The 16,524-nt window shown below is 41.4% G+C and overlaps 3 protein-coding genes across 3 annotated transcripts in view; 2 read left to right on the top strand and 1 right to left on the bottom strand.

Moving 5' to 3' along the window:
• Positions 1-16,524, bottom strand: part of LOC143736324 (uncharacterized) — a 200,062-nt gene that overhangs the window by 149,143 nt on the left and 34,395 nt on the right. The gene's annotated exons all lie outside the window — the stretch shown is intronic.
• LOC143736374 (uncharacterized) overlaps positions 12,606-16,524 on the top strand; it is a 126,786-nt gene continuing 122,867 nt past the window's right edge. The window contains exon 1 of the mRNA XM_077227114.1: positions 12,606-12,699. Within this exon, the coding sequence (XP_077083229.1) occupies positions 12,648-12,699 (52 nt within the window). The 5' untranslated portion in view covers positions 12,606-12,647. The remainder of the gene's footprint in view (positions 12,700-16,524) is intronic.
• On the top strand, positions 13,602-16,117 carry LOC143736325 (uncharacterized). The gene is made up of 4 exons (XM_077227066.1): positions 13,602-13,923; positions 14,276-14,626; positions 14,707-14,835; positions 16,038-16,117. Exons 1-4 carry the CDS (start codon positions 13,632-13,634, stop codon positions 16,115-16,117), a joined length of 852 nt encoding a protein of 283 aa, XP_077083181.1. The 5' UTR covers positions 13,602-13,631.

Here is a 16,524-nt window from a genome sequence, read left to right as displayed (position 1 = left end):
ACTTTGGGGACATAGCCGTGTCTTGGTTTAAGAATGACTTTAGAGTCATTAGGCCCAAATTCCATACACGTAGCACTCACAGAGAGCGCGTGTAGGTCACCCACTCGCTTGACTGAAGCGAGAGCCATGAGAAAAGCCGTCTTGAACGAGAGACACCGCAGATCTACAGACTGTAGTGGCTCGAAGGGGCCGCCTTTCATGGCGTCTAGGACCGTTGAAAGGTCCCAGACCGGAACCATAAGAGGTCGAGGAGGGTTTAGTCTCCTGGTCCCTCTAAGGAAGCGGATGATGAGATCGTTCTTTCCCAGTGACTGGCCATGCAAGGGTTCTGTAAACGCTTCTATGGCCGCGACATATACTTTGAGCGTGGAGGGGACCTGCCCTCGTCCAGAAGCTCTTGTAGGAAGGAGAGAATCTCCGTAACGCCACAGCGTTGTGGGTCTAGGCTTTGGGCCGAGCACCAGCTAGAAAACACTGACCACTTAGACGGTAGAGCCGTCTCTTAGAGGGCGCTCTAGCCTGTGTAATTGTATCTAGCACTCCCACTGGGAGATCAGTGGGTACCCGTTGATGGCCTATACATGCAGGGCCCATAAGTCGGGGCGCGGGTGCCAGATCGCGCCCCTGGCCTGAGAGAGGAGATCCTTCCTCACTGGGATAGGCCACGGGGCCGTGCTCACTAACTGCATAAGCTCTGGGAACCAGCCTTGGTTCCTCCAGAGCAGCGCCACGGGGAGCACGGAGCAATTGTTCTCCCTGATTCGCTTTATCACCTGTGGTAACAGTGCGATCGCGGGAAACGCATAAATCGGGCGGCTGGGCCAGTTGTGGGCCAGTGCGTCCTAGTTTTTTGAGAAAAATATTGGGCAGTGTGCATTCTCTGCTGACGCAAAGAGATCGATTTCAGCTCTGCCGAAAGTGTCCCATAGTAACTGGACTACATGAGGGTGCAGGGACCATTCTCCTGGGGGAACGTTGTCTCTGGACAGCATGTCTAATCCCACGTTCTAGCAGCCTGGCACATGGTTGTGCTGAGACCACACAAGGAGGCGTCCTGCTAGTGCATGAAGGCTCTGAGATCTGAGACCGCCCTGGCGGTTTATGTAGGACACTACTGCCATGTTGTCCGTTCAGACTAGGACATTGTGGCCCCTTAAGAAGGGTAGAAAATGCCCCAAAGCGTTCTCAACCGCTTTCATCTCCAGACAGTTTATGTGTAAGTGCCCCTCCTGGGCTGCCCACAGGCTGAAGACTGGCCTCCCCTCGTAGAGGGCGCCCCAACCTGAGTTGGAGGCATCTGTCGAGACTACTTTTCGTTTCGAGATCGTCCCCAGATCCACGCCTGATTAGTACCAGTCTGACACCTTCTAGGGCTCCAGTGCTGTAATACAGTTCTGGGTTACCTTGAGGTGAACACGGCCGGAAGTCCACGCTTGAAGCGGGATCCGCGTTTTCAGCCAGTATTGAAGAGGGCGCATGTAAAGTAAGCCCAGCCGAAGCACTGCTGAGGCCGAAGCCATAAGGCCTAGTATCCTCTGAAAACTCTTGAGAGGGAGAATACTGCCAACCTTGAAAGGCGCTGCTGAGCGTTGTATCCGCAGCGCACGCTGTGACGTCAGCCGCGCTGTCATTGATACGGAGTCTAAGTCTGTTCCCAGAAAGGATATTTTCCGGCTGGGAGACAGCGAGCTCTTGGTCCTGTTGACTTGGAGATCCAAATTTTGCAAGTGGCTGAGTAATAAAGCCCTGTGAGCTATCAGCTCTGCCTCTGGCTGAGCTAGAATTAGCCAGTCGTCCAAATAGTTCAGTATGCGCATCCCCCGCAGCGATCCTCTTCCGCGTTGTCCCCGTCGAACTCAAGATGCACGGCTGGAGGAGTAGGCTGGCCGGCCGTGATCGAGGCAGGGGAAACAGAAAGCGATGCATAAGGGGAGCTAGCCGGCATGCATTCGCTTACAGTGGTGGCCTCCAGAGTCCTCTGCGAACGGCGCTTCTTATGGCGCAGCCCAGACGAGAGAAGCGGAGGGGTGGGGTCCACGTCAAAGATGGCTAGTCGAGCCCGCAGGGTCGACACAGCCATGCAATCGTATTCCGGGCAGCCGCCCTTGGAAAGCGTGTGGTCCGCGTGGTTTCTTCCCAGGCAGGAAACGCACAGGATGTGGTGGTCCCCCGTCGCTGAGGGAACATCCAAGTATTTGGAACAACGCCTCAGCTCTTTTAGGAGAAGGAATAATAAAAAAGGATATGAGCGCAGAATAGCGCAGCAGGAACGGCGGTGAAGCGGCAAGGAGATGGCTTCTGGTCTGCAAGCAGATGGCTCATCCCGCTGAGAGGGTTTTTTGACGGCGCAGGCTTCTCCGGAGAACCAGCGATGTGAAGACTTCGCTGAAGAGATGAAAAATCAAAGAACACCCTATCTGGACTCAGCTTATATAGACATAAGCCACGCCCGTTCTGGCGGGACGTGACGTGCGAGGGCGCACGATCAGTCCATCGATAGGTTGCAGCAATTGCCGCAGAGCAACCAATAGGTGCGCGAGCCGTCTTGCCTAGGTCTGCTCTGTGCAGCAATGCGTTTCAAATTAATGGAAAGATTAAGGATAATTTTTTGGCTTCAGTATTCTCGAGAAAAGGGATTTTCCCGTAGCATAAGCTAGCTTACGCAACACGAAAGTACTCTCGTAAGAGAACCTTAATATTTTTATTTTCAGCAGGATATTTTTCAGTTTTGCTCTAGTTTCACCCTGAGTGTGATTCGGCAGACCTACAGCAGGATAATTCTGAGGGGTTTGAAATGTGATATTCAGAGATGGACTAATAAAATAAAGAATTTGCTTATTTTATACAAGGACATTTAACTTTTAACAAGTGATCTAAATATTGGATATTGGCCCATTGGAGCATTTTCATGTTTGACTAGGGATAGTTCACCCTAAAATGAAAATTAAGTCATCATCAAAAGGAAAATTTTTAAACAAAATATCCCAGTCACACTTGTCCATATAATGGCAGTAAATCATGACCAGCATCAAGCTTTTAAATAAAGACACAAAACTATCACCAAATGATCCCATGTGTCATGTGTCGTATATTCTAAGTGTTCTGGGGGTATATGATAGGGTTTAGTGAAAAACAAACAGAAATTTAATGCATTATTTAATGAAATTCTTAACCTTGTCCGTCGGTTATTTAGATACCCCAAGAATACTTGGGATCATTCTGTAATTCTTTTGCGTCTTTTTTTAAAAGCTTGATGCTGGTCGCTATTCACTGCCATTATATAGGACTTTTTTTTTTTTTTGGTCCATAAGAGAAAGAAGGGCATACGGCATTAGAACAACACCAGGGTGAGTAAATGATGACTTAATTTTAATTTTACGGTGAACCTTTAAAATCTCAACAAATTGAGACAAATTGTGTTTAAATCTCCAAGTGCAAAACACAGATGCAAAATACTCATGAAAAGGAGTCAAAGTGAACCCTGCTCATTTATTTACTCATTCATTTACATCTGTACAGAGATGTGTTTTGATCTGTTGGCTGGACAAAAAGCTCCTGTATGAGCTTGTGTCTGTGGATGTTTGTGCTTCATGTCACGTATGCATGTCTGCGGTGTCAGTAGCGTGTTTCTGAATAGCATGTGGTTGAAGGGCTTTTTTCCATCTCTGCTCATATGAAGCTGACAGTTTAACCGCTGCTCTACACTAAAGCAGCTTTACTGTGAAATAAAGTATTGAATCCAATTATGTCAGACAGATAAAAGATTATCTCAAATCAAACACTGAAAATGTCATATCTGTGAAATATTAAGATTGATTTTCAAAGACATGCATCTCACTGTATACTGTATATCCATCATTGTGTATAGTCTTTTACTGTATCATCTTGTATACTGTGACAGTTGTTATTTATATCGTAGTTTGAAGTAAATTCTAATAAGAACTATTCTTGACCTCACCCTTTTTTATAAATATATCCTGTTTTTGTCTGTCAGTGTCTTCAGTTATTTTAAGAATAAATGCAATGTATGGTTTACTGTTGTATTATTTTTGATTTCATGCACATACTTTATTTAGTTTGCATCAGTTTTGGGAAGTAAATAACTAAGTAGCAATGCTGCTAACAAATGTTGTTGCACAGTGCTGCCGTCCAAAGGCAAAATGAAGTAACTACACATTTTGTCAAATTACTTTATCTGTGATTTTTGCAGATCAAATTTGCTGTGATCTGTTCTCTGACAGGTTTAAATATACTTAGGTTCAGAGAAAACTGATTGTAAATTCAAAACAATCAGAATTCAATCATTTAATTTTAATTTTAAATTACTTTAAAATTCGGGTTGCACGATGCTTTTTGATGTTTTCCTTTTCCTTTAGTGTGTAATGTGTAGGATCTGCAAAGATATGCTGCGTCCCAAATCGCCTACTTGATACTACGCCTACTGCTTGATACTATCGCCTACTAGATACTACGCCCTAAAAGTATGTACTCTTTTTATGAAGAAAAAGTATGTACTTTTGAGTGTGTAGCAAAATAGTAGACAAGCTTTGGGACACACTTCTTCGTCATCTTTAATGGACAGATCTGTCGCGTGCATCCTGTCACCATAAACATCCCCTGTCAATCATCTTCCATTCAATCTAATTTAATTCCCTACCATTTCAGAGAGAAATGTTGTAGCACGTTGATCTGCCAGTCGTGGGTATTTCATGCGGAGAATCTCATGTGTTTGCAGTTTAAATGCATTTAAAAGTCAATGGCTAAATGTATCTTCACAAAAGTTCACAACACTGCTGCAGATTAAATATAATGTGGACAACATTGAAAAAATACACTTTCGTCAGGTTAGATACTGATAATTAATCACTCAAACCCCTTTATCTAAACCTCTCTACATAACCCTCGGACTCGCACAGCCTCTTTGTTGAACACAAAGTATAAAGAATGTTTTAATCAAGCAGTTTGTAACAAGGGGTATATAATCAGGCGCGAGGCGATAGTGCAGCTTCAATCAACAGGCACATTTTTTATTCAAATAATTCAACATATTTAAAAAAAAAAAAAATGTTACAGACCTTAAATGCAAATCCCCACAAAAAATAACAAATGAAAAGAAAAACTAATTATATAACAAAAGCAACCCACAGATAGCCACAGGTTACCTATATCGTGAAGACAGAGTGGCATTCAAAATGCTCTCACCACAACAAAGCTCACAGCAATCACACTGCAAACCTAAAGATAAAAAGGAAACACAAAAAGTGAACACACCACACGATCCCAGCCACCTCACCACCGCCATCCACACAGTGAGGGTAACTGTAATATATTGGGGTAATTAACAGGTAGAGATTGCCATCTTGTGGTTCAGTATTGCAAATGCAGTAATTACTTTAATGGTTTATTATAGAAACGAGTTTGACTTTTCCGGAGCAAATCGGCTTCGGTAGTTTGGTAGTCTGTATTTGGATGTTGAAAAGTAAAGACGTTTTTGAGAACTTCTCCGTTGGTTTGTTTTCTGTCCGGAACACGAAACGTTACAAATGGCGACGAGGATATTAAACGAATGCCACTGCCGCACGGCACTGTAAAAGTAACCGTACACTGGTCGTGAAAAAGGGTTTTTGGAGGAACCAGGCACGTGTGCTTTGAGAGTTAGCAGTTAGCCTCGACAAAAAAAATCTAAAATGGCTGTGCCAGTCGGTCGCGTGGATGAATACATTGATGCGAAGGAGGATTTTGAGTCATATCTGGAACGTCTGGAACAGTGGATGTTGGCAAACGAAATCAAGGATGAAAAGAGGGTGTGTGTGTTTCTCTCGGTGATTGGGGCGGATGCTTATAAATTGTTGAAAAATCTGGTGTCGCCGACCGTACCGAGTACTATGGAGTATTCTGATCTGGTGAGAGCACTGAGCACACATTATAAGCCAGCACCGATTGTAATCGCGGAACGTTTTCGGTTCCAAAAGTGTAATCAGAGGGACGGGGAATCTGTCTCTGATTATGTGGTAGCTTTGAAGCAGTTATCAGCCACTTGTATGTTTGGACAGTATTTGGATGACGCGCTGAGAGATCGTTTCGTGAGTGGATTACGCTCGGATGCCGTGCAGCGCAGATTGCTATCTGAAAAGGATTTGACCTTCCCGAAAGCTTGTGAGATTGCAGTAGCAATGGAGCTGGCGTCAAAGAAATCCATGGAGTTTTCTGGACACAGCCAGGCTCATCAGGTAAATGCCTTGTCAGGGGCAGGGTTTTCTGATAAGGGGAGGAAAGGACAGTTTAGACGACAGAAGGATAATAAAGCTCAAAGAAAAGGCCAAAAAGGAGAAAAAAGTAATTTTGGAACATCACAGACATGCTACCGATGTGGTGGAAGACACTCAGCACGTGACTGCAGATTCAAGACTGAAAAGTGTCATTCCTGCGCCAAAATTGGACACATAGCACGTGCATGTAGAAAAGGAAAAGCCATTTCTCAAACGCAGTATGTGGAAGCTGAAGGGAATACATCTAGAGAAGATGAAGAGGCTGAACTTTTTGGAGTGTATGCATTATATTCCACCTCAAGCTGTGAGAAGGGGTACACAGTGGATGTCGCATTGGGTGATAGGAGCACAACAATGCTGCTGGATACAGGGTCAGCGGTGTCAGTGATCTCAGAGGATTACTACCAGACAAATCTGAACCAATTCCTGTTAAAACCAGCCCCCAAGTTAAAACTGAAATCGTATTCAGGCCAATGTATCGCTGTTCGAGGATACATCAAGATACCAGTGCAGTATGAATCACAGAAAGTTACCTTACCTCTTGTGGTGGTGAAAGGAAGTAGACCAGCTCTGATTGGTAGGAACTGGCTAAAGGAACTACACCTGGACTGGAAACAGATTTTCACAGTGGACAGGGTGTTCACACAGGCAGAGTGGACCCCAGGAGTCAACGAGGTGTTACAGCGCCACCAGGCCGTTTTTGCTGAGAAAAAAGGCTGCATAGAGGGTTTTAAAGCCAAAATCCGCATAAAACCAGGCACCACACCAATTCTTTGCAAAGCGCGCCCTGTTCCTTACGCATTAAAGGAAGCAGTAGAAAAGGAGTTGGACAGGTTGGAGGAAATGGAAGTGATTTCAAAGACTGAAATGAGTGAGTGGGCCTCTCCGATTGTAACTGTGCCAAAAGCAGACAAAACAATTAGGATTTGTGGTGATTACAAGGTCAGTATTAATCGGTGTATTGAAGAGCAAACATATCCACTGCCTAATACCGAAGATCTGTTTGCTACTTTAGCAGGAGGAACATCGTTCAGTAAGCTTGACCTGTCTCATGCTTACCAGCAGCTGCTGTTAGATGAGGAATCAGAGAAGTATCTGACGATTAACACTCATAAGGGCCTGTACAAATTTCATCGCCTCAGCTATGGTGTTTCTAGTGCACCTGCGATTTTTCAGTCTGTAATGGACCAGATTTTACAAGGGCTGGACCATGTGACATGTTTCCTGGATGATATTCTCATCACTGCTTCATCTGAGGAGAATCATTTGAAAAAACTGGATGAAGTGCTCACCCGTCTGGAAAATCATGGTGTTCAGGTGAAATTGTCAAAATGTCAGTTTTTTCAGAGCAGTGTGGAGTATCTGGGACATCGCATTGACCAGGATGGCCTGCACCCCACGGATGAAAAGGTGGCAGCCATAAACAAAGCGCCTGAGCCAAAAAATGTCACGGAACTGAAGTCTTTCTTAGGGCTTCTTAACTACTACAGCCGTTTCCTGCAAAATTCTTCCACCTTACTCCACCCTCTACACAACCTGTTGAGAAAAGAGGAAAAGTGGTGTTGGACTTCGGAGTGTGCTAAGGCATTTGAAGATGCAAAGCAGCTATTACAGCAAAGTAAGGTGTTGGTGCATTACAACACACGGTTGCCACTCCGGATTGCCTGTGATGCATCACCTTATGGAGTAGGGGCGGTAATTTCCCATGTGATGGAGAACGGAGAGGAACGGCCGGTAGCTTTTTCATCAAGGACGTTAACTGAGGCTGAAAAGAAATATGCCCAAATCGAAAAAGAGGCATTGGCCATCATCTTTGGAGTTAAGAAATTCCATAAATACCTCTATGGGAGGAAGTTCACACTGATCACAGATCACAAACCGTTGTTAACTATCCTTGGACCAAAGTCAGCAGTTCCAACATTGGCAGCATTAAGGATGCAACGCTGGGCTCTCATCCTCATGGCATACAGCTATGATATTGAGTACAGGAGATCAGCTGATCATGCAAACGCTGATGCTCTGTCTCGCTTACCCACTGCCTCATTCGACAACACAGGAGAAGAGGGAGGTATTTTTTACTTCTCACACATGGAGGAACTACCAGTGGATGCGAAAGACATTGAGAGAGCTACTTTAAAAGATCCTACACTGAACAAAGTGTGGAGCTACACAATGAATGGATGGCCTAGTCATGTTCAGGAGGAAGCATTGCGGCCTTATTTCATACGCAGGCAGGAGTTGTCAGCGGAACAAGGTTGCATTCTTTGGGGCCAGCGAGTCATCATACCCCCAGGTTATCGACAGCGCTTACTGGAAGACCTTCATCATGTGCACCCAGGTATCTGCCGCATGAAAGCTCTCGCTCGCAGTTACATGTGGTGGCCTGGTTGTGATGGAGAAATTGAAGAGCTGGTGAAAGGTTGCTCTATCTGCCAAGCTGTTCAGAAAATGCCAGCAGTCGCACCGCTGCACCACTGGAGGTGGCCGGAAAGAGTGTGGCAAAGAATTCACATTGATTTTGCAGAGAAGGATAAACAGTATTTTTTGGTGGTGGTTGATAGCCATTCAAAGTGGTTAGAAGTTTTTCCCATGGCTTCCACCACATCTCAAAACACCATTGTAGTGCTGCGAAGCCTGTTCTCTGCGTATGGACTGCCAGAAGAGCTGGTATCAGATAATGGTCCACAGCTGGTGTCGAGGGAGTTTACACAGTTTCTGGAGGGAAACGGTATCAAACACATTGCTGTACCTGCATACCATCCTGCATCAAATGGAGCTGCAGAGAGGTCAGTGCAGATTTTGAAACGTACATTGACGAAGGATGTGTTGGAAGCGGAGAAAAAGGGTTCCTTACCACTTAGTCATAGACTTGCAAATTTTTTGCTCATGTACCGCAGTACACCTCACACAGTGACTGGTCGGACTCCGGCTGAGTTATTTCTGAAGCGCCAGATTCGGACCCGTTTCAGTTTGCTGAAGCCCAGGCTTGCCAGTCGGGTTGAAGAGAAACAAGCTGCACAGAAACGTCATCATGACAGTGGTGGTTCATGTCTTCGTTTTTTCCAGGATGGGGTAGCTGTCCGTGTCCGAAATTTCAGGGGAGGAGTAGAGAAATGGATGCAGGCAAAAGTGCTGAAAAGACTGGGAGCTGTCACATACATGGTACAGGAGGGACAGAGGCAACGCACAGTGCATGTCGACCACATGTTGCCATGGCGAGAAAAGGGTGAACAAATAAACACTGTTTTGCCTTCATCAGTGGTTGAGCATGTACAACCAGTCACCAAGGACTGTGTTTTTCCAGCTGTTGTCCCCAGTACACCAGTGAAGCCAGCGCCGCCTACGGTTCTCATTACTCCAGCTGAACAGGTTGTCGATATGTCACCATCGCACACAGAAATCAAGAGCTCACCTGAGAAACGGAGGTACCCAGAGAGGGTCCGGGTTCCACCTAAAAAACTGGACTTATAACTGGCAGTATGTCGTATGGAAAAGCTATGTTGATCCAGTAAATGTTAAGCTGCAAAGTGATTTTTTTTTTATTTTGTTGTGCAAATAGAATGTTTTTTGCAAAATCTAGAAACTGTTCAGGGAAATAGTTTTTGTTTTTTGGTTGAGTAACATGAAAGATTAGTAGTTGGTTATTATTGCTAAATTAAAGGGACTATGTAAAAAAAAAAAAAAAAAAAAAAAAAAAAACTAAAAGGGGAGGAGTGTAATATATTGGGGTAATTAACAGGTAGAGATTGCCATCTTGTGGTTCAGTATTGCAAATGCAGTAATTACTTTAATGGTTTATTATAGAAACGAGTTTGACTTTTCCGGAGCAAATCGGCTTCGGTAGTTTGGTAGTCTGTATTTGGATGTTGAAAAGTAAAGACGTTTTTGAGAACTTCTCCGTTGGTTTGTTTTCTGTCCGGAACACGAAACGTTACAGTAACCCAGCAGCCATCGTTGGGTTAAAAATAAATCTACAAAAAGAAAGAAGACAAATTAATGAACAGTGGACCAGTAGAACAAGCAAGTCAGCACCATGAAACCATTACTGTTCTTTTATGGCCTAGGTTTTCCTTATGCAATTATGGTCCACTCCAACATCCGGCAAAATAATAAATAAACCAAAGAAAATTAAATCTAAAGTAAACGGTAAGCATGCATTAAACACAGTTAATTACAACAAATAATTATTTACAATATATATAAAAAACACACAAATAAAACACTCAAGATAAATGCTGCACATAATAGAAAAACATTAAAAAGTTCCCTTTAATAAAACAATACCTCCAACATCCGTTATTTTGACTGACACTCAGGCAACAATCAGTCAGCCAATAATCCGGCCAAAACACAAAAAAACAAACAAAGAAAATAAATTCATTAAAACATAATCCTAGAAACAATTTCATAAAATTATAAAACTACTACCTCCTTAACGGTGTGTATCATAATGTTCAACTCTCCGTGACGCTCGGACAGTATTTAACAACTGCTTATCCGCTACTATTCTTCTGAAGGGCTCAATCTGCCGCGACATCATTCCACATGACTCAATCAATCGCAGCAAGAAGGAAACATCCATTCATCCACAAATCCCGATCAAGGAAAGGAAGCAAGAGCAAACAAACCTCACTACTTCCTTACAGCGCTGGGGCTGATGGGACTTGTAGTGCCCCAACCATGTCCCATTACAAGTTGACTTCCATAGTAGGAAAAACAATTATGGAATTCAAAGGCTACGGTTAACTGTTTTGTGTTCAACAGAAGAAAGAAAATCATAGAGATTTAGAAAAACATGATCGAGGGTGAGTAAATTATTAGTTTATAGAGTGTATATATATAGTTTTTCAGTGAATCCTTTTAAGTAGAGAAAATTACATTGTTGATATTAACAATTCATATCCTGGGATTTATTAGAAGTCAAAACGACTTGCCATAATAGGCAGTCCTATTCACCAATGAACAATGTGCCTAATCTTCCCGCCTAGAGTAAAGTCCGTCAGTACATTATTAACGACGATTTATGACAATAATAATGTTTTTAAAATGATTTTTTTAAAACATGCAGTGCGTCCCCTTCATCCACTTACTGTGCGACACTGTTTTTTCTTCTTTATCTCCAACCAATGTACGTACGCTTCCTCCGCCAATAGAGAATGAAATGTTTGGGGTGGCCAATCAGACATCAAACCTGTCCAGAAGCGGGACTTTTAATATTACTTTCACTTACTTAGTTCATTCATTCATGCAATCGCTGTAAATGCAGGAGATCAACAGAGCACTTTTGTGTATCAGAATCTGCAATCTTTGGAAAAGTAGTGAAAATGAAGCTTCTCTTTGTTTTGATCTTGTTGTTTTCGTGTTTACGTGTGAATGGTAAGACACGTTTATGTTACAATCTCTTTATGTCAACGAAAAATACATGGAAAAAAGTGATTTATTGTGGGTGATTCAAACAAACAGCAGAGCTAAGATTTCGCCCTGCAGCTCAGGCTGGAAACCTGTAAATATTTCTATTGGCGGGTTTGTTTGGAGGACAATTGCGAGTCAGTTGAACTATGCCCGTTGATCACTCCTCTTGTGCAGTAGAAAATACAGAGCAGACTCCCCAGACTAATGTTTAATCTTGGTCTGGTGATATCCAGACTAGTTTGTCTAATGAGTGAATGCATGCGTAAATCAATTATGTACTTCTGCTGTTTGTTTGCATGTGTTACTTTATGAATCCAGACATATTTTACCCAGAATCTTAATGATCTGTAAAAAAAAACCAAATCACAGCACTTTCATGTTGTTTCATTTTATTTATATCTAATTTCACTATCAAGGACCACGCCACAACCATGAATGTCGGAAATGATTTATTGAAGAGAGCTGAGGATGAAAATTACATTGTTGATATTAACAATTCATTTCCTGGGATTTATTAGAAGTCAAAACGACATGTCCTTATTAGGCAGTCCTGTTCAAACAAATTGTCATCGAGTTTGAAGTTGTGTTTGGATGACAAACGCACAAAATGCACAATCCATTGCCTAATCTTCCCGCCTAGAGTAAAGTCGGTCAGTACATTAACGACGATTTATGACATTAATGTTCTTAAAATGATTTGAGCGATGCAGTGCGTCTCCTTCATCCACTCACTGTGCGACACTGTTTTTTCTTCTTTATCTCCAACCAATGTACGTACGCTTCCTCCGCCAATAGAGAATGAAATGTTTGGGGTGGCCAATCAGACATCACACCTGTCCAGAAGCGGAACTTTTAATATTACTTTCACTTACTTAGTTCATTCATTCATGCAATCGCTGTAAATGCAGGAGATTAACAGAGCACTTTTGTGTATCAGAATCTGCAATATTTAGAAAAGTAGTGAAAATGAAGCTTCTCTTTGTTTTGATCTTGTTGTTTTCGTGTTTACGTGTGAATGGTAAGACACTTTTATGTTACAATATCTTTATGTCAACGAAAAATACATGGAAAAAAGTGATTTATTGTGGGTGATTCAAACAAACAGCAGGGCTAAGATTTCGCCCTGCAGCTCAGGCTGGAAACCTGTAAATATTTCTATTGGCGGGTTTGTTTGAAGGACAATTGCGAGTCAGTTGAACTATGCCCGTTGATCACTCCTCTTGTGCAGTAGAAAATACAGAGCAGACTCCCCAGACTAATGTTTAATCTTGGTCTGGTGATATCCAGACTAGTTTGTCTAATGAGTGAATGCATGCGTAAATTAATTATGTACTTCTGCTGTTTGTTTGCATGTGTTACTTTATGAATCCAGACATATTTTACCCAGAATCTTAATGATCTGTAAAAAAAAAAAAAATTTCACAGCACTTTCATGTTGTTTCATTTTATTTATATATAATTTCACTAGCAAGGACCACGCCACAACCATGAATGTCGGAAATGATTTATTGAAGAGAGCTGAGGATGAATAGGGAAAGGATGAAGTGGAAGGGGAAAAGGGATGGTAGTCAGGTTGATCTGGGCGTCTGGTTTTGGCGGCCAGGAGACTCAGAGTGGGGGCATCATCTCAGTTAAATGTAGACCAAGTGATTAGGACCCCTCGATACATCCTGGAAGGGAAGAGAAGAGGGGATGATATGGATGGTTGAATGGATGAGAGAGGGTTGGTTAGGGTTCGAGAGGACGAGCCAAACGGGCGGCCCGATATAAGAAGGTTTTTAGAAGTCAGGTGACTGGTTGAGGCGTGGCCCCGCTCCCGAACCTTTGTTAACTAGTTAACTCCATATATAATTATAATATATCATTTTATTTATTTATATTAATTTACTTATAAAACTATTAATTTCTTCATCAGGTGCGTCTGGTGCACATAGAGTGTCAGTGTCAGTGATGGAGGGAGATTCAGTCACTCTAAACACTGGTGTTCAAACAAACCAACAAGATGAAATTAGATGGTATTTTAATGACACTCGCATCGCTCGAATCACTGGAGATCAGAGTAAGATCTGTACAGATGTTCAGTGTAATGAAGGAACAGAGAGATTCAGAGACAGACTGAAGCTGGATCATCAGACTGGATCTCTGACCATCACAAACACCAGAAACACACACTCTGGAGTTTATCAACTACAAATCATCAGTAGCAACATCAGAGAAAATATCTTCAGTGTTACTGTTTATGGTGAGTAGGTTTTTTATGTTGTAACCACACCATTATTGTGTTCGATTTATAAAAAAAATGTTTGCATATATTTCGATCATTTCTTTACATTCACAATTTCTGTGAACGTGGAATTTGTACAATTATCTCAGTTCATAAACAGTTCAGTTTGATTTAAAAGTAAATAATTTCCATTGGCAAACTGAGCCATATCAGTTAGTAATGATTCATAAAAAGCTTTGTGTTCTGGTGGAGATGATCGTTTCTCATCATACCATCTCTTATCACATTCTTTTTATCTGTTTAAATGAGGATTTGATGTAAAATTCTATTATAAATCATGTTCATGAGCATCTGTTGGTTTGTGTTTCAGGTGTTTCTGCTGCTGAACGAGATGAAATGAAGAGAAAGTCAGTGAAGGAGGGAGAATCTGTCATTTTAGATCCTGGTGTAATAAAAAACCCAAATGATTCAATGACATGGTATTTTAATGAGATTCTCATCACTGAAATCACTAGAGATCAGAGTAAGATCTGTACAGATGTTCAGTGTAAAGAGAGATTCAGAGACAGACTGAAGCTGGATCATCAGACTGGATCTCTGACCATCACAAACACCAGAAACACACACTCTGGAGAATATCATGTGAAGATCAGCAGCAACATTCCCCATCACCAACCCCGCATCAGCAGCATTAGGAGGAGATTCAGTGTTACTGTTACTGGTGAGTATAATTTATGAATTTTAAAATACAGTTCAATATTTTTTAAATCTAATAATAATGTCTGTCTTTATCTGTTCCAGATTCAGGTCTGTCTTCAGGAGCTGTAGCAGGAATATGTGTTGCTGTTGTTCTGCTGGTGGCTGCTGTTGTAACTGCTGCTGTGATTTACTATCGTTGCAGGATCCATTCACCAGCAGCACAGAATGCAAGTATTACATACAGCTGATTTATAAAGAAATATAAGATTTATAGTTTGAAATTTATATTTCAATTTACCGTAGTATTGATAAGTTTTTATATTGGCACTGTATAATTATAATTATTTATTTAAAAATTGTTTTACGACCCAGGTCTAGGATCAGGTTGTAACAAATGTATACAGTAAATCAGATCTTCAGGTAAGGCAGTGCCAAAATAATAATAATAAATAAATAAATTAAAAGCATAAAAATGTAATAATTTACTCACCCTCATGTTGTTCAAAACCTGTATGAGTTTCTTTCTTCTGCTGAACACAAAATAAGATATTTTGCAGAATGCCAGTAACTAAACAGATGATGGACCCCTATGGAAGTCAGTAGCCACGTTTCCACTGCAGGAACTTTCTACAGGAACTAGGGACTTTGGGCTGGTACTCAGTGTGTTTCGGGCCAGCAACAGTTTTGTTACGGACATTCTTCTTTTTTTTGTGTTCAGCAGAAGAAAAAAATTCATACCAGTTTGAAACAACTTGAGGATGTGTAAAAGATGACAGAATTTCCATTTTTGGGTGAACTATGCCTTTAACTTTCAAACTAAATGATAAATAATATAAAAACAAAAAATTGCAGCTTTATGTAGAGAGCATACCCCTCACGATACGATATTATTGCGAATCGCGATACTCCAAGACATATGATTAAAGGTTAACAAAAAATTTACTTTTTATTAAAATGCTTAATTTTTTAACACTTTATTTCGATAATCCATTTTAGACATTCTACTAACTATAAGTAACTTTGCAACTACATGTCAACTAGCAGTCATTAGAGTATTAGTAGACTTCTGCTTAATAACACTATATTTTGTTGCTCCCCCAAAAGATATTCTACTGACTATAAACAACTTGGCAACTACATTTCAACTTATTCTACTAACCTGAACCCTAACACCTAACCATAACCTAACAGTCTACTAATACTCTAATGAAAGTTAGTTGACATGTAGTTGCAAAGTTACTTATAGTTAGTAGAATGTCTAAAGTGGATTATCAAAATAAAGTGGAACCGATAGGGGACCCAAAAATGAAAATTCTGTCATTAATACTCACCCTCATGTTATTCCAAATTCATAAGACTTTTATTCATCTTTTGAACACAAATGCAGATATATTTGAATGAAATCTGAGAGATTTCTTTCCCTTCATTGACAGTCTACACAACTATCACTTTCAAGCCCCAGAAAGGCGGTAAAGACCTCATTAAACGAATCCATGTGACTCCAGTGGTTTAACCAACGTGAGAGCTTTGTTTGTTACAAAATAGTAATCTCCAACATGCGTTCACATAACACTGTCCGTTCTCGTCAACAAGCTCTCGTGAACGTGCTTTGGAGATTAATATTTTGTAAATAATGTGGTATATTATTTTTGTTTTTTTGCGTAAACAAAGCAGTTACATCACTTCATAAAATGGAGGTTAAACCACTGGAGTCACATGGATTACTTTAATGATGTCTTACTGCCTTTGGGGCTTGAAAGTGGTAGTTGTGTAGACTGTCAATGGAGGGACACAAAGCTCTCAGATTTCATAAAAAATATCTCCATTTGTGTTCCAGAGATGAACGAAGGCCTTATGGGTTTGGAACGAAATGAGGGTGAGTATTAATGACAGAATTTTCATTTTTGGGTGAACTAACGC

This window comes from Siphateles boraxobius, unplaced genomic scaffold (genome assembly GCF_051911475.1).
Source record: "Siphateles boraxobius isolate OS27281-9 unplaced genomic scaffold, OSU_SipBor_1 13, whole genome shotgun sequence".
In the NCBI taxonomy this organism is placed as follows: domain Eukaryota; kingdom Metazoa; phylum Chordata; class Actinopteri; order Cypriniformes; family Leuciscidae; genus Siphateles; species Siphateles boraxobius.
Note: the sequence above shows the minus strand (reverse complement) of the source record. Positions and strands in the feature narration are given on the sequence as shown.

Excerpts from the sequence above, each read along its gene's own strand:
- LOC143736325 (XM_077227066.1), top strand. The coding sequence starts at position 13,632 with ATGGAGGGAGATTCAGTCACTCTAAACACTGGTGTTCAAACAAACCAA. Across the intron at positions 13,924-14,275 it reads CTTCAGTGTTACTGTTTATG|GTGTTTCTGCTGCTGAACGA; the intron begins GTGAGTAGGTTT and ends TTTGTGTTTCAG. Across the intron at positions 14,627-14,706 it reads ATTCAGTGTTACTGTTACTG|ATTCAGGTCTGTCTTCAGGA; the intron begins GTGAGTATAATT and ends TATCTGTTCCAG.